Raw genomic sequence first — 24,087 nt, 5'->3', positions numbered from 1 at the left:
AGGAGACCTACCTTCTATCCCAACTCTGCAACTGATCTGCAGTGTGACCTTGTGCAAGTCACTTTACCTCTCTGTGCTTCTGTTTCCCCGGTATGCTTTGTTTGTCTTATCTATTTAGATGGTAAGCTCTTCAGAGGAAGGACTATTCTATGTACAATGCCTAGCATAATTGAACCCTGGTCTCAGGTGCGGTCTCCAAGTGCTACTGTAATAACTGTAATAAAAATAAGTAATCTGAATTTAGCATTAAATATGAGAGATCTTTAAATACTCCCCTTGAAGATAGAGAAATTGTTGCACACTTTAAACTAGAATAAGGTAAATTAACTGAAACAGAGACTTTTTTCATAAATATCCTTACAGAGTAGCAACCATCAGTATCTACATCAGTAGTAATCCAGTGCTTTTAAAAATGGTGCTACAAGACCCTTAATCAATGCAGTTTTCCATGTGGCTAAGCAGGCATGCGCACTGTGTCAGACTCCCCCTTCTCTAGCACTGCAAGACGTAGGAAGCTATTATTCCCAAATGAAGCATTTGGTTGCTGACATCAGATGCGGTAGAATCCTTTTGTTTGCCTGTGTCTCCTGCATTGCAATGTTTGTCTGAGTCACAAGCCCCGCCGTCTTTCTTCCTCTGCGACATAGCTCTCCCTGATTCATGGATTTTTAAGTTTGACAATACCTGATTCTCATGATGGCACCTGAATATTTTTCCCTCAGTATTGTATTATGCAAATTACATCTAAACACTATAATGATCCAGAAATCACTGTCACTCTCTTTTTCAGCATTTTAAATAAAGGAGGTTTTGTGACTCACATTCAGCACTGAATTTTGTTTCAAAGCAAAGTCAATTTTAGGATGAATTACTAAATTAAAAATTATATCTGACTCCCACAACTTGAATCTCCTATTTAGGCTGCTGGCTAGGTTTCCCCAGCAATCAAGTTAGCAAGTTCTGTGCTTCAAGGGTGTCAAGTAATACATACATACTCCCCTTGTGGTAAATATTTGCTTTTGTATCTAAACCTTATAAAATGCATACAGATATTATGGTAACCAGCCCCCCTCCCCCCCCCATGTTCTTGCAATAATTAATATTTTGAATTGCCATTCAGTCATTCAAGGTTTATTTTCTGTGAGAGAGACCAGATCTTTGCTGCATTTTCAGTGGGTACATTTATGTTCTTCCCTTCGGTTTAGATTTTGGAGCTGCTAGTACATTGCTGTCTTTTAAGAAACCCATCTCTCTTCTCTAAATTAAATTAGGACTACAAACAAAACATGCCCTAGTGCTTAGGATCACCATACTAAATCCTCTATTAGAAGAAAGATAGAACAGAGGCTGAAGACTAATCTACATGGCTGGATAGACCTCAGATGTTTCCCATTCACCAAGATAGGAATTGCTGTACTGGATAAAACCCAATGTCCTTCTGCTCCAGTATGCTGTCTCGGACCATGGCCAGTAACAAATGCTTCAGCTGTTAGAAAGCTTTGATTGGTCTCCAACATGGACATCACAGTAGTTAAGGGCTAAAGCCCTGATTTAGCACAGCACTTAAACACATTCTTATCTTTAAGCAGGTGCTTCAGTTCCATTGACTGAGGCCCTTATCCTGCAGCTTGTTCCATATGGACAGACCGTTGCATGGAGCCCTATTGAAGTTCAGCTGCACACAGAAGCGAATGCATGATCAAGACTTTGTCATCTGATGTACTGAATCGGATCCCATTGTTCCATGGAGCAAGTGTTTCTCTCTCTCTCGTGCTCAGACATACAAGTAGCAGCTATAATATTCTTCAACTAAAGAAGCTGAAGCCCCTGGTTGTAGAAAACATTTATTAGTAAAGCCAAATTAGGTCATAAAAATAAACATTTTAATGGCACTGCCATTATGTAAACTTGGATATTCTGGGTTTAATATTAAAGTAATTTGGGACACAGCAGTTTTGGTTTAAAATAGTCTCTCAGGCTCCCCTGGATGTTGAACCAATGTTTATAGTACAAACATTTTCATATGTAACACCTTTGTTGAAGTTTATCCTTTGTATCACTATTGTTTGTCCCCTTCTATCCGTGGCCGTTTTCGAGGGTTAATTTCAACTTCTGCTGGGGTCTGGCTTGGAGGTGGAGGATGCACATCCCGGAAGCCATGAGGCTGTAAGATACAAACAAAACCAACAACAACACTGGACCTGACTGTGATCTCAATTAAAGTGGTGAGAATCAGGAGTAACTCGAAGTTAATGGAGTGACACTGGTGCAACCCAACATCAGAATCAGGTCAGAAAAATGTCATTTATTTTAGAGAAGTTGTTTAAAGTGTTCCTAATCCAGGCTAAGATCAGAATTATAAGGAAGTTCTTCCACCTACAGGCCAACTAAAAGTAAAATGAGAAGAGAGAGCTTATAAAGATATTTTCCTATCCCCAATCAGGCCATCATTTTCCTTTTGTCACTAATCACCACTATGGCTATGGAGCACTGCTACTTTGTAAATTAACTTACACTGCCTATTGAACGCCAAATCCTTTGGTTCTTACTCAAGCAAAACTCCCTCAGAAGTGAGACACAAGCACTGAAGGATTCAGTGCTAGAATCACACTTGCACTCAAAAACGGGAACTTTTAAACCCCAGGACAAAAGTTGGGTTTTTTTTTAAATCTGAAAATTGCAACAAGACACCACATTGTTACAGAAAAGCATATCTGAATCTGTCTTATCAAATTGCTCAGATCATCACTGCAGGAACAAGAGCGCTTGTGGCCAACAACTGTGATTTATGGGGCATGCTGGGATGTACCTCATCTGCCAAAACCCAAATGAGGGTTAGAATGTGGAAGTAACCAAAGACAGACACGGGAAAAAATTGAGATCTTATAGTGAGGATTAATTTGTTTAGCATCAGTGGCATTTGCTTTAGGATTAGCTCACGGTTCAGAATTTCTGGATTTAAAAAGTTTACAAATAATAAAGGTCCATAAAATGAATTTTATGTTAAGTGTGTGTCTTATTTCAGACACATGCATGTGAGGAAAAGGGATATTATACACTATGAAGTGGGAGCCCTGGATTTGGCTCTCTATCCTCCTGTCTCCAGACTGACAATGCTATGCAGGAAGCATCTCATGCTGATCTCTCCAGATAGTTACGGGTCAGTGCTGACTCTCTCACAGTTGTTCTCTGATGGAAGGATTGTGACTACAATGCAGGGCCTTGGAGAAGGAAAGGGGTTAATCAGGAGAAAAAATTGCTGCCAGGATCCTGAATGCTCAGGGAGACACATGGAGAGGTAGAGAGCATTTCTGAAGAATTGACATTTCAGGTTGGTGCAGTGTGAAAAATCAGGTAGAATTACTATCAAGTATGTGACTTTTATAAAATGCCAGTGGGTCCTATGCGCAAGACCAATTCAATCCATGAAACAAAGCCAGTAAAAAGGTTTTGACTGAACTCTAATCTCTATAGATTCTTGTGTATTTCTAAATGTCTCACTACATACAGTTTACTGGGACTTTATTTTTAAAAATAAAATTAAAAAGGAACAAATAATAATAGATCCCACAAGGGCAGAACTTGTACCATCCATCTGCTATTTTAAGCATCTCAAGTGTTCTTCTAAACTGTATAATGGGGAATCTTAAAGTTTAGTGTTTCACTGCTGCTTGCATCTAATCTCTGCCATTTACCCTCAGCATAAAGATTGACCTATAGCCAAGAATTCATTTAATCTAACACACTAGACTTCAAGGTGAAGCATTCCACTAGTTATGTAAGCAGTGGCATGACAAAGTATGAAGTTCTTGGATACCTTGTTCATGTGTTGAAGGTACTTGGCTTTCAGCCTCGTGCTTTTCAGTCATCAGAGAAGAGCTATCATTCTTGTATAGCTTCATGAAGTATGCTAGTACTTTTAGACAGGGATAATGTGGCCCCGGTGAGTTATTCTTTAATTTATCTCTATTTTACAGACAGGAGAATCACTAAGGATAGTTAACTTTATAAACCAGTTAAAAGGGAATGTCATCGCCAGTCCTGGAGACCTGAAGCTCTTGTGTTCATAGAACTTAAACATTCATTGGCCACTCAGAATTACAGATTTTGTGTCAGTCTCCCATTGCTAAACTACAAAGTGACAAAATCTGGGAAAGTTAAGTGAAATGTCATGCTGAAATTCATAACACTTAGCACGTAATGCTGAACATGTAAAGCACACTAATTAATGAATCCACAAAACCCCTGTGCGACAGCTAAGTATTATCCCCATTTTACAAGTGGAAAAACTGTGGGACAGAGATGTGAACTGACTTGCCAATAACCTGGAGGGGTGTCATTGTCCAGATCAGAACCAGGAGTGCCTAGTTACTAGCCTGTGCCTCAGACCACACCCTTTTGCCTGTCTGTTTACAGGCATGGAAGTGCCTATAACAGCGTTTCTCAACGACCAGTCTGTGGACCGGCACTGATCCCTGAGATCTCACTGACACAATTTAAGGAAGGCAGCAGAACGGTCCCTGGTATCAAAAAGGTTGAGAAACTGGCCTATAAGACCAGCTTTTTGTATCTTGGTGCAGATATGTTCTATCATATATTTTGCAGCATTGAATGTCTAAGTACTAAGATGATATTTAAGAATGGGTACATAGGATGGCTACCACCAAACCTGAATTTAATGGAAGAAATAGATACAGAATTTATCACTCATGGAATTTATCTATCCTTTGAAATCTATGCTGAAGAAGTTCAACAAGACTAAAGGACAACATCTGGATAATCTAAAATTTCAACCAATCTTTGATAACTGCACTCAAGAGAGCCACATTTTCAGATTGTATGGAGGGATGGAGTGGAAGTGGTTTATTTTACAAAATAAATCTGACAGGAAAAGGCACCTAGAAATATGACTAGAGGATTAAGATATGTTTTAAATGACTTTTTTTCTTCCAAGGTTTATAAATTAAATGAACAAAATCTTTGATTTCTGTTCACTATGAAAACCTCAGATATTATGGACACCATTAAAAATCTGCAAGAAATGCTATGGCAACATGTTACCATGAGCACCTGTGACAAACAATTATTACATGTAGCTACCTAAATGATAACTGAAGAGATGAGTTTGGAGTTCATTTAATCTGAACAGAACTTAGATAATATTATTACTTTGTACCTATATAGTGCTTTGGATCTGTACATCTACTAGCACTTCATAAAGGCGAATATCACAATATGTAATTTGTCACTCAGCATTGTATGAATGTGGCTACCTCGAGTATTGTCTTGCACTCAGTGTTCTAAAGGAACAAATTGTGTACTCAGAGCTGTAGACACACCTTCTGCAAGCTTCCTTTTGGATAAACCCCTCCTCCCATCACTGAATCTTCACCCCAAAATGAATACTAACTGTAATATGGAAAGGTATGGTCGATTCCTTCTGACTCGGTGATTTGTACAATGTTGCCAACCTGGTCAAACAAAACAGGTTTTGTTAGCATTAGCAAATATACCCTGCTAAAAGATTTAGCAATGTTTCACAGCGCAATATAAAGCAAACTTTAGGCTTTTAGGGCCAGATTTTCAAAAGAGCACCACATTCAACAGCTCCCATTTAGGTATCTAAATAAAACACCTAAATTTTCAAGAGTTTCAGCACTGTTCTCAATGGGAATTCTGGGTGCATAGCACATTGTCTATTTAGATTGTGAACTCTTTAGGGCGGAGACCTTGCTTCCTTACTCATATGTACATGAGGTGCTGTTGGCCCTATGCAGATAATAATGGAAGTGTTTCACTTCGGAAAGACATTGAGTACAATTCTACTCTACTTCATTAAGCAATAGACTTCGCCTTGAGAAACAGCTGAAAGACAGGTTTAACTGTATCTAGTACATTCCAACAAGCTGGGAAACAAGCAAGGAGTTTTTCCCAGATGTTTCTCAGGTTTATACATATAATGTAGTGGCTAGGGCATTGGATTAGGACACAGGAGACCTTTGTTCTATTCCTAGCCATACCACTAACCTATGCAACTTTAGGCATATCACTTACTCCTTCTGTGCCTGTTTCCCTTCCCCACTCTTTGTCATTCTTGTCTATTTAGACTGTAAGCTCTCTGCGGCAGTAACTATCTCTGTACTGTGTTAGTACAGTGCCTGGCACAATGGAGCCCCAATCTTGGCTGGGGCCACTACGTACCACTGTAATACCAAAAAAATAACTAGAAAATATCTGAACAGCAAGAGATTTTGTCCCACCAGCCCTGTGAATGCATACCTCCCCAAAGCTTATACCCTCCCTTGAGAAACATAAGGAAAAGGTTCTGCCTTGCAACAATTTGTCACCTTCCAAACTGTGATACCCTGCCAAGGATCCTGTTAATTATTTTTAGGGTTGTTGTTTTTTCTCCCTTAGGTGCCATTCTATTAGAGAGCACGTAATTACAGCCTGAGGAAGAGTGCCACTTCATATTAACTATATAGGGAATTCCTTAGAACATTTAAGTGTGGGTTGTACTTTACAAAATAGCCTAAATCTCAAGCAGCATAAGCCATGTTTTTATGGCACTCAGTTGGAGTTCTGCTAGCTGCCTCTGAGTCAACTGGGTCTGTTCTCACAGCAACAAACCCCACTGTAATTAAGCACTGAAATTTCCATTGCTGGCAGGGTGGAGAGAGAGGCAGGTATCATGTTTAAACAAAGCATAATGGACAAGGCAGGAAGACACTCTAGCAGTCACATGAGCTCCACAATAACAGCTACAGAAACAAGGATTGTTAGCTATATCTGGATCATTTACAGATACAACAGAATTTGTTTATTGCTGTTTGTTGCATGTCTAAAATAGTCAATAGCACTCAAAACTGTAGCAGCTTTGGAGATCACTCATAAGGAGATGCATGCCATATATAAAGGTAAAGAAGAATGTTGTTCTATGCATATTGACCCTTTCTGCTTTCTCTATCTGCTAAATATACCTCAATCGTTCCAGTGGGTTCATGAAGGAGGTAGGCCTCACAGTCAAAATGTCACTGCAAACTTTATTTTCAGTGAGTATTTATGATTAAGAACTTTTGTTCCATCTGGAGTCCACATGCTGATGCAGCTTCCCTCTTCCTAAGGGTCTTTTTGGCTGATCAGGGATGTCAAGTTAACTCCAAAACAAACAGCCTGGTGTAATCACTCCATGTCTCTCACAAATGCAGAAAGGAAAAAAAAAAAAATCACAGCTCTCTCTCCACAGTTTAAAAAAAACAACAACAAAATCCCAACAGCTGGTCTAGTTTGTTCATTGTTTGCAGAGGATTAGGGAGTAGAAGGGAGGTTTTATGCTGCCATAGTTATATCTACACACTGATATTATGTGCAAGACAAAGTCAAGCGAGCAGATGATAGAAGTGGGCTAGGAACATACAGGAAGGAAGGAAAAAAGAAGTGGTGGCGGGGGAAGTCACATTGCAGCAGACAGAAAGATAAAGTCGAACTGCTCGGGGGGGGGGGGGGGGGGGAGAGTCACCCTCTTTGTTTTGAGCCCTGAAGGTTCCCCTTCAATTTCCCACCATCTGTCAGGAGGAGAACTAAAGGGAGCTCTTCAGAAAGGAAAGGGGTGCTTCAGTTTTTAGTAGGGAGATCCTGCTTTGGGAGGCAGAATGGTCCAATGGATGGGGCCAGGGATTGGGAGGCAGAAGATCTTATTCTTAATTAGTTTTATTACTGTAATGCCGAGTCATGGACCAGGACCCCATTGTGCTAAGTCAGTGGTTCTCAAAATGTGGGTCAGGACCCCAAAGTGGGTCACGAACCCATTTTAATGGGGTTGCCAGGGCTGGTGTTAGACTTGCTGGGGCCCAAGGCCGAAGCCCGAACCCCACCACCCGGGGCCAAAGCCTGAGCCGTACCACCTGGGGCTGAAACCAAAGCCCAAGCCCCACCACCCAGGCTTTGGCTTTGACCCCCCCCCCACCTGGGGCAGTGGGGCTTAGGTGGGCTCAGGCCTCAGTCCCCCTTCCTGGGGTCAAGTAGTAATTTTTGTTGTCAGAAGGGGGTCACGGTGCAATAAAGTTTGAGAACCCCTATGCTAAGTGCTGTACACACCGGCTTGCCCAAAATCACATAAAACTTTTGTGCGTCAGTTTCCCCACCTGCAAAGTTTGTCCTGTTTTTTTTTTTTTTTAAATACAGGTACTCTACTCCTGTCGGCCCCCCACTGGCGTGATCCTACCCTGCTGGTGTCACACACTGCCCCCCACCCCCACTATGCATTTCAGATAATATGGCATCTGCCATGTGGCGTGATCTCACACATACCATGCATGAGGTCAAAAGACCTTAGAAGTGCAAGAACACTGTTTTCGCCCCACTACCTTATTTAGTGAAGCTTTTTGAGGTGTATGGATGAAGAGAGCTGTAAATGCCAAGTACAGTTTTTTATTATCCATCAGTCTCCAAATTGCTCTTGAAGCTGATGCCACCAGACTGATATTTTGATGCTACATGACATCCTGTCAAAGACAGTGTAGTGCTGCAGCATGCTGACCACATGGGGAGGGAGGAGTTTGTCAGAAAGGTGACCATCCTACTGATGGTCTGACCTAGTAACCATTGTAGTATTCCTGGGCCCTACCAGCCCAGAGAATGGGAGACCAAGACCTGAAATCAAACTCAGATCCCACTTGGCCGCTGGGTTCAACCTGAAATAGATTATCAAATAGAAGATGCAATAGGCACACTTTGTAAATTTACTAGCCTGTACTTTCACTTACCTCTGTTTGTTGTCCCAGTGGAAGATTAAACGGATGGTAGCAGCATGTCCCCAGCTTTCCCCTAAGAGAGAGAAAAAAAAAAATCCCACATGCTGCTTTATTGTCTCCTACAATGCATTAGCATCAATACATTTAACAGCAAATAAAAAAAACTCATTCATCCACAAAGATGATTGAACACACAAACAAAAGTTATATGACTCAATACCCCCAGAAATAAGTGTATAAGGATTCCTTAATTATTTTACCAATTTGTAGGGTCAAGGAATAAAATCTACTCCCCTGGATTTTTGTGTGTGTGATTTTAAGATTGAAGCAATACCTTTATATTTAGAAAAAGGTTTTATATACATTTAGCAAGAGAACAGACACCAGTGATAGCATGAAAGTATGACTAAGAGGAGTTTTCCCATCTTTAGAGAAAAAAGTATAGTGGTTATATGGCAGCATCTAAATTCAAGGCAGTTATAATCTGGCTCTCAATTCTATTTGTTAACACACAAACTTTGCTATTTTCCTCCCAAAATCTTGGATCATAAGAAGGGAATATTATGACCATTAAAGTGTTTAAGACTATTAGGCTAAATCCTCCATTTCTGAGAGCCCTCTTCTGACTTATTCAAGAAGTAGAGTAGAATGCTCAGAAACTTGAGAAATTGGGGCAATTGCCCCATTTCAAGGGAAGTAATCCCATTATTTCTGTTCACATCTGACTATGAGCTGAAGTGTGAATCAATTTATAGATAGCACGAGCAGATGTTTTTCTTTGTATGTTCCAGGAGACATTCTGTAGTCAGAAGATGGATTGGATTTTAAAGCAGTCATCCGGTTAAGTACTGCTAGCATACGCTATTCATCCAAACACAACCCCATAACTTCTGAGTCGAGTCAGTATATTTGTCTGTCTCTGACCTGTAACCAGTCCCATCCCATCACATCTTCATTACTGCACACAGAGGGGGGAAGCAATAGAACTCTGATAAAAGATCCTCACATTAAATCACTTAATACATCTAGGCCAGGGGTCGGCAACTTTCGGCACACGGCTCACCAGGGTAAGCACCCTGGCGGGCCGGGCCAGTTTTATTTACCTGCTGACGCGGCAGGTTCGGCCGATCGCGGCCCCCACTGGCCGCGGTTCGCCGTCCCGGGCCAATGGGGGCGGCGAGAAGCAGCGCAGGTGAGAGATGTGCTGGCCGCGGCTTCTCGCCGCCCCCATTGGCCCGGGACGGCGAACCGCGGCCAGTGGGGGCCGCGATCGGCCGAACCTGCCGCGTCAGCAGGTAAATAAAACTGGCCCGGCCCGCCAGGGTGCTTACCCTGGCGAGCCGCGTGCCGAACGTTGCCGACCCCTGATCTAGGCTGTCAAGGCAACTTGCCAGGCCCCACTCCATCATGCTAACGCAAGATTTAAGGTTGTGTTTCTTGGACATGGTTCTCAACTGGAGGTCAGATCAGGAGTTTTACAAATGGGTGCAATTTCCATTTTAACAACATTTCCATGCATATTTAATTTAAAAAATGACAAAATGAGATGCTTCTGAGTTAAACTGGCTGCAGATTAATATTGGACCTAATGGATAAGTATACCACATAAAAATGTCTAGGGACACCCATCTTAGCTCTCAGCAGTAGGAAAGAAAGCAGCCCCCTTCCCAGAAAGCTCCTGCCTTAATACCTTCCAGCATCTGGGTTTTATTCATAATTTAGGGCTTCCCTTCCACTAGGAAACCGAATAACACTTTAGGGATTAAAGCTCTTGTGAACTCTTAAGAGAGATTTTCTAGGGCCTACTAATCAATGAAACAACATTCAGTGGGGGAGACAGAAGACAGACAACCAGAGGCAGCAGGGCTGAAAATCGCTGACTTGGATACAAATAGATTAGATGCTAACAAGCCATCATTCTTTGGCTGTAATCAACATTTGAGGAACAAGTTTACTTTAGCCTCATTATGAGACCATTGCCATAGATGTACCATCTACACAGTGGTTCTCAACCAGGGGTACACGTACCCCTGGGGGTACGCAGATGTCTTCCAGAGGGTACATCAACTCATCTAAATATTTGCCGAGTTTTACAACAGGCTACATAAAAAGCACTAGCAAAGGCAGTACAAACTAAAATTTCATACAATGACTTGTTTATACTGCTCTAATATACTATACACTGAAATATAAGTACAACGTTTATATTCCAATTGATTTATTATATTATTATTATATGGTAACAATGAGAAAGTAAGCAGTTTTTCAGTAATAGCATGCTGTGACACTTTCGTATTTTTACATCTGATTTTGTAAGCAAGTAGTTTTAAGTCAAACTCCTGAAAGGGGTACAGTACTCTGGAAAGGTTGAGAGCCACTGATCTAGAGGGCCTTCAAATCACTCTCCTAATTCTCCAATGCAACACTTAAAATAGGTGGATCTCCAAAGTAAATACAAATCAAATTGCACACAGCCTTGTGCCACTTCAGAATCCTCAGCCTCTGAGCTGCAGTTGCTTAAAATTGAAATGTGGCTGAGCAAAGGCCCTCTTAGCCTGAATATTTCACCAGCTGAGGACAAACCTTCACTGTAGCAGGAGATGCAATTTAGTTTAGCAAATCTATAAAGCTGCACACATATTTAGGGCAGAGTCACATACAGTTTATGTCTTCTGCAATGGGGAGGCTATGTCACATCAAAAAATCCTTAATTTCAAAACTGTGCGCAAGACAGTTCGTGACACCTTGGGAATATCACCTAAATGGACTTCTTTCACATTCTTCACTGTCCCTATGACCCCAGTAAAACAGAGCAGTTTTCCCAAACACTGGCTGTTAAACAAGGTTAAATCTATTAGCTTTAATTCATTTTGAAGCCAGAAAGGCTGCCAAAAATAATGAATACAGCTGAGAGCAGGAGGTAAAGACGACAAAGGGTCAGATACTGAAAGCAAGGTCTTTATCTGCATGCACAGTTCAAAATCCAATGTTGTCCAAGGAGATGCCTTGTATTTGTTCATTTTATCTTACTTCTGTGCCAAACGGTTCAAGGGCTGAACATTCATTGGGAACATCTTTCCCTCCCGCCTCTCCCTCCTCAAATAATCAAGACAATCATTACTTGATTCACAGAAGGTGAAGCTGTATGCAGAGAATGTTTCCCTGTCTAATTACAACATTAAATATATTTACAACATAAACCAAGAAAGAGGAAATTTAAAGCTTAATTAGGCCAAATCTCCATCCTTCAGGCAAACTGTTCCAGTCTGCCCTGTAAACACAGTAGACAGTCCCATACAGATCATCCTGCTTATGGGATACACAAGAGTAATTTGTATGGGTATCTTTACTCTGCTTATAGGATAAATCAAAGTAGAGTGCCCCACACAGAATCTCCCCACCTCTTCATGATTACACAGGGTGAAGGACAGGTTATCCGATAGTTCCAATGCGTGCACCAAATCTGAAACACTTTTAGAAACTATTAATGAGTAGTTTCAAAGGTTTACTTTGCCACTGTGTTTGAATATATTTAGGGGTGTGGATGGGAAGTTCTCAGGCAATTGTAGGGGAAGAAAATGAAAGCATGGTGGGGCCATTACCCCTTATGTCTTTGTGGGACATGCTGCAAGACATTAGCTTCAGATTTTGGAAACTAGCTACTGTACCCATTTAATAAAGCAGCAAATCTATACTATTTTCCCTCAAGAAGCAATTCAGTCAAATTTAGGAGTCCTAACAAAGGCTCAAACTAGTAACATTCCCAATCTGCAACTTAAAAGGTTACAAAACATCGCTTTCAAAACAAAATTGTTAAAAATTAAATCCTTTTTTAGGCTGGGATCTCAGATGCCATATTTGATCGTAGGATTGGTTTTAATAGCAGCAGCTGAGGCCTGTAGTGAAAACAATATAGCTTGTTGTATTTCAGGTCTCTCCACCAGCAGCACTAAGTCATCACAGGTTCAGGTAATTTTACTGCCAATACTCAGCATTTTCCTGCAGCCACAGAAATTACAGCCAACATTTTCAGGTTTTTGTTCACGAAAAACAAACATTCAAAGGATAATATAATTTTCAACTTGCTGGCTAAACACCTACCTAAAGCAGGTACCAACATGGACTGACTTTGTCCAATCCTTGTTGTCATTTGATTTGTCAAAACTACCTAAAGGGGAATGGGGGGGGGGGGGAGAAGAGAAGAGAAGGAAACAATAAAAATACAGGGAAACTGTCATGTAAGAAAAGAAAAAAAATGATTTTCCAAGTCTGCATCAAGAAAAGCTATATTAATAATCTAATGCTGCCATTATTACTCAAGCAAGACTCCCACTGACTGCAATGGGACTTTTGCACAGTAAAGAGAGGCTGGGAACATTTACGGTATCACTATCCAGAGCAGATTAGTAGAACTCTGCAAAAATATTTTCAGTCTTCTAGGGAGGGGGGGGGTTGCTCTCATTCAGGACTGTAGCTCTAAAGCTAAACCTTCTCCTCATCCTAGATGCCCAAACATCTTACAAGCTGGTACGTTACACAGACATCTAAACAGTAGTTCACACAAATTCTATTATTCACATACATAGGCCCTCTGGCAAAGGGGTAGACATCACCCAATGTGCCATAAATGTACACAGTGATGTACAAAGTGTGCATGTGCTCTGCAATTAGCAGAATCCCTGCAGCTTCTAGTCTAAAAATGCGCAAGTAGGTACAATACAAAGCAATACGCAAGAGAACAGACAGAGTGGGGGAGTGTTTTTACAGCATGAATCTTCGTAGGCGGATCACAGACAGTCTAGATTAGATTCCTGGTAGAATGGAGGTAGTGGTGGGGAAGAGATAAAAAAGGAGCAAGAGAGGTAACAGCTGACTTCATACACTAGATTTGATAATTTTGCAGATTTTCTTCATTGTCATATTCATTTCAGTTTACTGAAAAAAAAAACAGCACCTATCCCAAATCCAAGGTCTTTCAGTGTTTGGTTTTATTACTGCTGTGCAATTCTTGCCTGACTAGTTAATTCATTAGACGATTTCCTATACATTGTGATTTATCATTTCTTTAGGAAGGGATGTTTGTGCTGTACTGCTTCCCTGTTCAATAAAACAAAATATATATGTATCATTTGGGTGAAGGAAAGAGACCTATATGATGAAAGCTATTCTCTTTCAAGTTCACAAGACAACTAATGTATGGGCTGGATGGGAATAAAGAGAAAGGTGTACAAAATACAGTTACAGAATACATATATCCCCTGGTACCTACACATGAAGGAAAGCCCTTCATAATTCATGTGTGTGGCTTACTGTCACCAGCTGGCACACATGTGTTACACTGGCAGAATGCAGTTATGCGCTTTTCCTTCCTGTAGTTATCTAAGGAAACACGGGGGAGGATTTATTTTTAGCAGTACAGACAAAAGCCAATTGCATGACAGCAGTCTGGATGACAGGGAATCAAATCACCTGGCAATTGTGTGGACAAGCACCATTTTGAGACTGTGGAAGCTTTAATTCCTGAACAATGCTTCTCTGTGTTGTAAGATCTCAAAAAACACCCCTATATTTAGCTGTAGCTCCTGAGTGCCATCTGCTGGCTAGATGGCTGCACATTTGCAGACTTTCATACTGGGATAAATTATGCAGAAACAATTTACAGGCTGGAAACTATGGGTTTCCATGGATGCCAGAGCAATGAGCCAAACCACAGCAAAGAAAGTGGTTTTCCACCCTCGATGTGGTCCTTTCATGAAAACAGTAGTTATTTCTAAACCAGCAGGCCCAATCTAAGACAATTTAAGGATTCCTAGTTTATTTAAATGTGTGCACACATGTGGGGAGAAGAAGCTGAAGGCACAAGCTCTAGCTCTCCTTTTTCTAAATGTTTTTAATAAGAGACGCTACCAGTGACAAAAGGCCAGTTCAACTGGGCAGAATTAAACATCTGTGAAAAGAACTTCACTTTAAGTGGTGTTTCACTGTAACATAAAACAGATGCCATGGGAAAACATTCCCTCTTGACCTTACTAATGATGGTGGTAGACTCTCTTCTGCACCCCCTCCCTCTCTACAAGGCATATGCACCACTTCGGTCCCCTCAGATGGAGAGGGCGTGGTCAGCTTTGTGTGTCTTTGCCCCTTCCTTCCACAGGTTAGTAGCAATTTCTCTTCTACTGTTCAGCCAGAGCAGAGAAGAGGGGAGATGATAATCCCTGCGGAAAGACAGTAATAGTCCTCTCACTAGCAAGCATAGTGAAAACCAGTTGTAGCAAAGTGAAACTTCACTGTAAGCAGAGAGCATAAGAAAGGAAAGTCCACTGAAACACCATGGAACTTCCACTCCACTACCAGCAGGTTTTATTGTATCTGCTCTCATATTTAAAATTCCTACCCCAACCAAGAGGCACGAAGAAAGAAAGTATAAAATAATATAGGCTTCTATAAATTGGTATTTGATCACTTAACTAAGTAGATTCATAAGATACTTCTCAGGTCAATTTTACTTGTGTAGCCAAGTCCAAGAGAAAGACTATCTAATTGTCCACCCTTTGGTTCGTGTCCTTTCTACAGCAGATTCTGCTTATTGGCAATCTCTCAGATGCCAGTAAAAAGTTGCCATTATCCAGTTGTTGCTAATTAGCGGAAGGCAGCTTTGCAGGGCTACAGTCAGGGAAGGCACCACTGGAATGTGTCTTCCCTGGCTGCAGCCCCACAAACATGCCTGCGGGCAGAGCAGCAGTGGGGAGGGGAGCTGCAGCCCAGATACTGGGGCTTTCTATGGTGAGTGGAGATGCTAGGGGCTCAAGGAGCTCCAGGGTGCTCTTTCTGCACTCTCTGGTGCTTGGGGCTGAGCATGTCCCAGCATTTCCTTCGCTGGGAGCAGCCCCCCAGCAGGGCACAGCTCAGGGAGAGGTACTGTGCAGCTATGCCATCTGGGCTGCAGCCCTCCCCACCCTGTTATTGCTCTGCCCACAACCTCCCCTCCCAGCCCAGAGCTCCTGTGCAGGTCCTTTGCACAGGATAGGTTAGCAGAGCTGCAGCCCCACAAGGAAGCTCTAGGACATGCGGAGCACTGGCCGCAGGCAGAATTGCAGGGTTGCAGCCAGGGAAAGCACGAACCAGCACTTCCTTCCCTGGCTGCAGCCTCACAAACTTGCCTGCAGCTGGGGGCTTTCTTCCAAAAAAACATGATGAATAAGCGGTATACCACTGCTAATATCCAATTCCATTAACATTAAAGTCAATGGTACAGGATTGGTTTCCAGCAAAATGTTGCTATTAACAGGTGGTTGTTAATATCCAGCTACTGTATCTGCTAACAGGCAAACACAAGTTTCAGTTGCATGCCTGCAGTTTTATTTTGCTGTTTTCAGGCATAGATAACCGCATTAGTAGAGTCCTGTTGTGTACTTTGCGTATTGTAAAACTGCATCTCCTTTGACTCAACTCACACCCAAACTCACAGCTAATTTATGAGCATTTGCTATGCTGATCAACTGTTGTGCTAAGCCATTCAGAAGCCGCGTTCGCAGTGAGAGGTCCTCAAAGTCGTGGCGAAAAGGAAAGGCAATTCCATCCACAATAACCAATCGGACCTAAACATAGAAAGCAAAAAAAATGGTGTTAAGCTTGTATTCTATAAACTAGTGATGACATCCAACAGAATATTTCAAGTGTATCAGAATCTATTTCATATAAAATAATTAAAATCTTCTATTTGCTATCTATATGTGTCCAATAACCAATAATACACTAAGATAAAAAGCTGGACAACATTAGTGGTTGAGAATGGAAACAGGAGAAGAGAAAGTTAAGCATCAGTTACTACTTTTCAGCCTCCTCAACTTTAATTCCTATTATTTTAATTTCACCCTCACAAAAGAACAGGATGAACTTCACTGTTAAGGTAACTCATCAAGGTACTGAGGCTGTAAGCAGAGATCAAGCTTGGAAACATGGATTTTAACAGAAATTTACAGATATACCAGGCACTGCGCTATGGAGTCCAGTGTCTGTCTCCCCTGTAGATGTTTGCTTTGCTGAACAGTTTCTTTTGGAGCATTCATTAGCTAAAACTAGAATACAAACACTGCTATGGGCTCATCACCATCCATAGCAGATGAGGATTTTGATTTATTCCAGCTTCATTTGCAATAGCTGTTATGATGGCCAAAACTGCTTCAAGTATAGGAGGGAGACCTGGTAGTCTTGTATTGTTCAAGTGCCTGGTTGCTAAAACAGCAGAATCATGGGATTCTGCAAGTTCTTGCATTACTGGGCAAGGCAACAGCTTGAAAATTACAATGGGAAAACCTTGTTGTTGTACTATTGATTTAACACATCACTGGAAAATAGCTTTAGGGCTGGAATGTACAATCCTGCAGCAAATGTCACTTTGGGAAACGGCACTGGGAATCAGACAGGAAAGAAGAATTTTAAATGGGAGGTGGAGCTGAAATCATCAGAATTAAAACAAGACCCCCTTGCTTTCTCTCATTTTTCCCCAGGGATTCTCTTTCATAAGATTCTAAGTGTCTGTCTGGTGCCTCATATTTGGCTATAAAATTCACTCCTGCCCTTACAGGAATGAGCAAATCAGTTTAACAGTACAATAATTCAGTATACTAGAAAGGCAAGTCATATTACCCCATCTACATGCCTATCCGATTAATAGATACTGAGGTATGATGGTAACTCACCAGATTTCTTTCTATTGCATTTGTTACAAAATTAGCAGAATTGTGGGTTTAAGGCACTCAAAATAGACAATAACCTAATCTTGATAACAGTTGCCCTGTCCACACCACGGCTAACCCATTCAAGCTGAAGTTGTTTTAATTCCTATAAATCATAGTCTTCTCTGTAGTGTAGACAGTACCTATGGAGGTAACTTAGCCTTGGTGGGCAGCAGTGTATCTGAAAAAAGGATCCATGTCATTCATAATACAAAATAAAGTTAGGAGCTGTTCTGGAGTTCCCAGGCTGTGTCTTAGCTCTGAGGCTGCTTGGAGGGATTGGGCCAGTTTTAACACAAAATGGCACTGCAACTGTCTGTTAGGTCACATATTAGGCTGGAGAAGAAATCACCAGAGAGTCTTGTAGTTCCCAACCATCAGAATATCAGATTCAAAGCCAAGCATCAATAATCTGCACAGATGGCACAACAGAATAGCAGCCCTTTGCCAATGTGCTAATGAGGCTGTGTGCTCTCCTGGGTGGCCAACACAACAAGGAACCTTTAGTACCTGGCAAAGAGAGGGCAATATCAGAGGCAAGTACAACTAAAACTAAAAAGTTCATCCAAAAATGGAAAATTAAGTATTAGATACAACCTGTATCCTGGATAACATTCCTAAACAATAGTCATTTGTACTCTGTTACACGGAGTCACAGAGCAGCTTGCTGGGGAGAGATTTGCCCTGAAGAATCTAAACATCTTGAAAGGAGGTGGAAGAAATCTGCATTACAATATTGTTACACTCAGAACCTAGGCAACTTTTCAACAGTTGTCCACTATACAATTAAGCTGCAGGCTCAAGTTGCTCATAGCAACAGAAAATGAATTGAGAGAGAGAAAAGAGTCAGCCTCTGGCTGCCATGATGCTGATAGGTTCTTTTGGTGATGGATGCTGTCCTTGGGGGAGAAAACTGGCACTGTGTCATCCTGGCATCATTACATCATGTTGATGAAATGCAAACATGACCTAGAGATACATTTTCCAAGGGCACCTGTTGCACTAAGAAAATGTAGTATTTGTGGTGTGGTGCCTCAAGAGTCGTAGCATTAGGATGGAGATTAAGCAGGTTAAAAGGAAGGAAATTATTAGGAAGAGGAAATTGGTAGCAAGAGCTGAGAGAGAAAGAAGCACAGATTTTTACATCTGAGGTTAGGCAGCAGCCAAATCTCAGTTCCCAGGCTCATGGTCTGCTTGGAAACTCAGATTGATCAACCTTTTCTCACACCAATGAACAAACCCTCAATGTCTTCAATACATCTCCAAATACGTAAGGTATCTTTCATCTAAGTCTGCAGTAACCCTTACCTTTGAATGCTCTGAAAGGAAGTCTGGGAGGAGGTAGACCTGTGCTAGCAGCTCTGTGTAGTCATGACAACGGAAGTAATAGATATGAGAAAGAATACTTTCAAGGGAGAAAGTCTCCAGGGATTTTTGAAAGTCTGTGGGGGGGACAAAAAAAAAAAAAAAAAAATCTGTGCTCAACACATTATTACTCTCATCATTCCTCCAACCCCTGTCTCCAGCACCTAACAAAAACAACATTTGAAAATTTGTAAAAAAAAGGAAAAGGAAGTTATCGGTCAACAATTAAAAGTGGAAGGAAATTTCCTTTCCATCTGGCTTGAAAGTGGGCAGCACAATCACCTTCTAGAAATTGTATCAGAAGCTGTCTCAGGATATGCACACACATTCACTGAAACTTGCAGAGAAGACTGATGCAAAAATAACTAAGTTTTAAAAAAAAAAAAAACAATTTTGTTCAGTAATATAACTGTCAAGCCAGCTGACCAAAATGACATTAGTCAAAATTAACCAGACAATATTTAATGTGTGGGTACTAACTCATGTGATATAGGTGTCCGCTCAAATCTGTTAAACATCAACAAGTTCTTTGCTCAATGTGGTCCTAATATTCATATGCCAAGGCTGCTGGACCTGACACCTTGACAACTTGTCCTCCTAGCTATCTATATGTAAAATAAACCTTTTAAATGCAATACAACTTGCCTACATTTAATTAGTTTTGCACATACACCAGTATAAGATTGTTAGCCTACCATGCTGAAAGGAACACGGCTTGGTAATATACCTTCTTCCTGATGTGTTTCAGCAATAAGCTGGCAGTGCTGAACACAGGCAGTTGCAATGTCTACCACTCTGTCTACCATAAAGCTTCCCTCTGTATCAATGAAAACTGCTTCTCCAGCAAGCCCCCCAAAACATTCTGGAATCTGCACATCTACTGCCAGCTGCATACTGTCAGAAGAAACAAAAAGAGTTAAAGACAGAACGATAATTAAATAATAATATGTCATTATCTACAATCCCCCACTCCCAATTTATCTCTAAAGTGACAGTTAGTTCTGGTGAGGGGTAAACTGAGCAGGAGATATTACCAGTATCAAGATATTTCTGTAATACACCATGGAATCTGGGGTTGCAGCCATAACAACAAGAATAAAGGACTTTGGCCATAGTTACAATCAGTATTATTAAATCCCTAGTTGCACAGAGGTAATATACAAATAAAATACCATAACTGGGTTTTCCCAACACCAGGTGCTCCACAGATCTCCGTGATTTTTGTTAGTTGCACACCACCTCCCAGAATATCATCTAAAGCTGAACAAAAGGTGATGATGAAGCCTTGTGCCTGTTCTTGTGCCAAGAGTTCTAGTGCTGTGCACTTCCCAACAGCTTCCGGATCACCAGCAGTCTTTGTTGCATTACTGTGACATTCTCTTCTTACAATTTGCAAGGTTTCTAGTGCCTCCTCTTTAGAGATTCCAATTTCTGGAGGGGGGAAAAAACAAAAAAACAAAAAAAAAGCATGGGACAGTTTATTTTTACAAACAACAGGTCCCAGTATAAATAGAGAAGACCGTTTCTGCTGGATTTATAGGCTCTGCAATTAAGAACAACATTTGAAAAGACTTGCCAAAAAGTATTAATATTTTTGGAGTAATGATGGAAACAGACTACTCATGCTGACCTATTTGTCTCCATCTTTGGAATAAAAACTAGTGGCCTGATTTTTAGAAGTACCAAGAACTCACAAATCCCACTGAAGTCAATGGAAGCTGCAGGCACTCAGCCCCTCTGAAAAAAATCAGACCATAAATTTCTTCTTCCAATCACTTAACACCAGCTTTCTTTAATATTCATTCTCTTTTGGTGATGACAGGATTTTTTTTTTCAGAAGATAAAGGTTCACATCACGGCCAGAAAAGCGACTGACTACCGGTTTCTATCCCACTAGAAGCTCATCATACCAACATGACTCCACTAATAAGATCCGTAGGAGCTGAATCAAACACAAAGGAAGTGACTCCAACAGCAATTAATGTGGTTTGTTCAAGTTCAGGTGGGAGTGTGCATGCCAAAGAAGGGACCTCCAAATGAGAGACCAGAAGTGACCTATGTCATAGATTTGGATGGGACCTGGGAAGACAAATTCCCTGTTGTCATATCATCAGGGACTAATGTAGTCAATTACTGCTCACTTGAAAAACACATCTTCTGGTTAATGGCTTCAGAATCACAGTAGTTTTAACTAAATTATAGTGACACCTAGTGGTCATAAGCAGCAAATAACACAGAAGCATATTCAAGGGCCTAAGACCTATTTCAAATCCAAGTGAAGTTATACACAGTAGTGGAACAATGCAAGATACATTAATATTTCTGATAAATATATATAAACTGCCCACCAACTACAGATATATTTATTTCACTTTGATCTGAGAAATGAGAAAAGATAAAAGCTGAGATAACATATTTCATACATTTATCTTAGTGGATTGGAAGATCTATTCTAGTTTCTTGTGATCTATTCTAGTTCCTTTGTAACCAATTTCACACCCCTTTACTTGGTTTAGAACCTGAGATGTGTATGTGTGGGGGTAACCTGTTACAGTTCTCCTTTCTCAGTGTCTCATTTCCATTTAGTTCTCAGCAAAAGCAGGATCCTCTGTCAAAGAGTCAGATCCTTTTTACTGAGATACAGTATAGGTAAAAATAATTAAACATGGGAAAACGTTTTCCTTTCACTTCTTCAGACTTGCATGAAGACTGGATGAGATAAGACCCTCCTCTCAGGGAGTCCAACCACAGTACTTGAGGCGAGCACTGCTGAAGTTAAGTGCTTTATACACATGAACTAATTAATTAAACTAGTCAGTTGTTAAAACCCCATTCTTACCAGCAAGGTGCTAGCCTGGTTTCCCATGTAGGCAGGGGAGCTCTGTTAATAATCAATGCTCAAAATCACAGTACAGACTGGGGGAATTGGGGGAGGACATTGAAAGGAGCCCCAAGAAAAGCCCTAAGATAGGGAGCAGAGTGACTGAAGATGAAACCTGGGCTATGGTGTCTGGGGATGGAACAATGAGGGGAATCCCAGCCTATGGTACCTAAGAGAGAAAGCTCCCAAGACTAGAGAAGTGGGGAGGTCCCTGGCTAGAGGGGTGCTTGGGGGTGGGGGTGGCTCAGCATGGCACCTGGCCTGTAGAGAAGGGTCTTGGGGAGGATGAGAATGTGCCTAGGTAGAGGGTAAGGGTCATAGGTGCTGGAACTAGGAGTGCTGCTGTACCCCTGGATTGAAGTGGTTTCCATTATATACAGGGTTTACAATTTGGCTCTCCGTACCCCCACTATAAAAACTGTTCCAGCACCCCAGTAAGGAAGGGGTCTTGGGGAGAGAACGACGGCCAGGGGGTGAGGTTCGGTGGGGGCGTAGATGGGGCTTTAGAAGAAGCTATAGAGTGGGTAGACGGTCCGGGTCCGCTGGGAAGGGGCAGTCGGTGCGTGTGCAGGCCTGGCCTGGGAAAGAGGAGGGGCAGTGGGGGTGCGAAGGGGGAAAGCGCCGCCGCTGGGCTAGAGCCTAGCAATTGAGACGTGGGGTCGGGGCCTTGGCGGGGGATAAACCAGACCCCTCCCCTGATGGGTCCCAGTCCGGTACCTTTGCTGAGCTCGCAGGGCCCGATCTCCAGCAGCTCCTGGGCCGTCTGGAACCCGGCTCCGATGAGCTTAGCCCTGAGGCCCGGGGCTAGGGGAAAGCTGCCCACATCCCGCTGCATGGTCCCCAGGCTGGGCCCAAAGCCTCCAGAGCTCTAGGCCTGGGCTCCGCCTCCGCCCCCGCCCAGGCCAGTCCCCTCCCACCGACCCGGGATCCCGCCAGCGCTGCCCTGTCTGCGGCCCTAAATCCTTTCCCTCTGCTCGGCCCCCGGCTAGCGACTGCGGCCGGGCAGCAGGGAGCTTCTACAGCCGGGGGAGGGCGCACGGTGCGAGCCATGAGGCACTCAGCCTGCTGGCTCATACTGGCTCCCCCAGCCTGGGTGTATATAGCGGGTCCCAGGTCAGGTGCCAAGGTTAGGTTGGGCACCCCTGAAAGAGGGGCAGCCTTAGGTGCTGTTTCCCCCCAGCCCTCTACCCGCCCCCCACCCCAGCTTTTGAGACATATCCCTTTCACCCAACCGGTGTTTGTGCTCTGTCCTTTTTAGATAATAATCTCTAGGGGCAAGGGCTGTCTTGGCAGCGCCTAGCAAATCATGGGCACCATTGTAATTAAAATAGTAATCATCTATCTTTTGTAGCTAGATGTGCAGCAGTGCAGAAAAGAGGTGAGGTGAAGAGCTAAGTTCCTCAGCTCTGGTATAAGCAATGATCAACAACAAGAACCCCAAACATGTTATGTTTTTTTAAAGTATGATTTTTAAGACATTCTTAGAGTGGGTGGACTCATGGTATCACAATGCTTGGGGTGGAAGTATTGCTTTAGTCACCTATCCTACTTGAACCTACATGTTGGGCCCTGGCACTGCACTCTTATCTACCTCAGACATGTGTTTCAATCAGCAACAAAATTTGTAGCTGCTTCTGTGAGTGAGAGACTGGCATTTGTAATATTAGTCCAGACTCCATTGTGAGTCAGGGCACATATAGCTGAAAGAGAGACAAATCTTTGCTGGTATAGCAGACTTTAGAGCTTGCTTTATAATCTCTGTGCCCATAGGGCAAGGAAGTGTGATCAGAATACAAGATTTGAGAGGTGAATTATTTCTCCATTTAGTCCTTCATCTTCCAAGAGAGAGATAAGGACAGCCCAGGAATTGCAGGATTTGTCTGAGACATGAGACTACAGACAAGCAGCTACTTTAATTTGGTTGTGTTTAATTGAGTATAATGTTACAGTTGCCCTCACAGGCTGGGAAGTCCATTTGATCAGTCAGAAATTTTAATTTAACCCCGCCATGACTATTGTGAACAGCCAATTACACAGTGGGGACTTGAGGTGACATATCTCCAGGGATCAGGGGTCACAATGGAAAATAAAAGTAGTGGTATGAGAAACCTCTCCTCAGAATAATATCCCAGTCTCGATCCGCTGCCCTAATTGAGCTAATTGTTCGTGCTGAAATCTCAACAATGTAGACGTGTAAATTACCATAGGTTTAAAAGTTAACAGCCCCACTGAGATTAATGAGAGCAGCTCATATTTCTCGGTTATTTTTGTATCTCTGCATTCTGATGCAGGCAGTGCTGTATGGTGGGGGGTACATTTATATAATTATATTTGCAAGCTGGAAGACTGG

The 24,087-nt window shown here is 42.0% G+C and overlaps 1 protein-coding gene across 5 annotated transcripts; it reads right to left on the bottom strand.

Moving 5' to 3' along the window:
* Positions 1 to 1,154: 1,154 nt before the first annotated feature.
* On the bottom strand, positions 1,155 to 22,617 carry RAD51C (RAD51 paralog C). 5 transcript variants are annotated; one of them, XM_065418246.1, is made up of 10 exons: positions 22,455 to 22,617; positions 20,029 to 20,287; positions 19,584 to 19,750; positions 18,800 to 18,933; positions 16,220 to 16,351; positions 12,855 to 12,921; positions 8,766 to 8,826; positions 5,411 to 5,471; positions 2,033 to 2,164; positions 1,155 to 1,827 (listed from the first exon to the last, which is right to left on the bottom strand). In XM_065418246.1, the coding sequence occupies exons 1-9, from the start codon at positions 22,570 to 22,572 to the stop codon at positions 2,060 to 2,062; spliced, it is 1,104 nt and encodes a 367-aa protein (XP_065274318.1). In that variant the 5' UTR covers positions 22,573 to 22,617; the 3' UTR covers positions 1,155 to 1,827; positions 2,033 to 2,059. The 5 variants fall into 5 exon arrangements, 4 of the variants coding, with proteins under 4 accessions (XP_065274318.1, XP_065274320.1, XP_065274317.1 ...); XM_065418248.1 differs by lacking the exon at positions 5,411 to 5,471; XM_065418245.1 differs by lacking the exon at positions 1,155 to 1,827 and having other exon boundaries at positions 1,834 to 2,164.
* Between the last annotated feature and the right edge of the window lie 1,470 nt (positions 22,618 to 24,087).

The sequence above is a fragment of the Emys orbicularis genome, chromosome 17 (genome assembly GCF_028017835.1).
Source record: "Emys orbicularis isolate rEmyOrb1 chromosome 17, rEmyOrb1.hap1, whole genome shotgun sequence".
Lineage (NCBI taxonomy): Eukaryota > Metazoa > Chordata > Testudines > Emydidae > Emys > Emys orbicularis.
This window is presented reverse-complemented; position numbering and strand designations above follow the sequence as displayed.

Bases quoted from the DNA above. Each gene is read 5' to 3' on its own strand.
- RAD51C (XM_065418246.1), bottom strand. From the start codon at position 22,572: ATGCAGCGGGATGTGGGCAGCTTTCCCCTAGCCCCGGGCCTCAGGGCT. The intron at 20,288-22,454 runs GTACCGGACTGG...TCCCCCCTCCAG, and splicing joins GCCCTGCGAGCTCAGCAAAG to AAATTGGAATCTCTAAAGAG. The intron at 12,922-16,219 runs GTGAGTTTGGGT...ATTCCCCTTTAG, and splicing joins CAAATGCTCATAAATTAGCT to GTAGTTTTGACAAATCAAAT.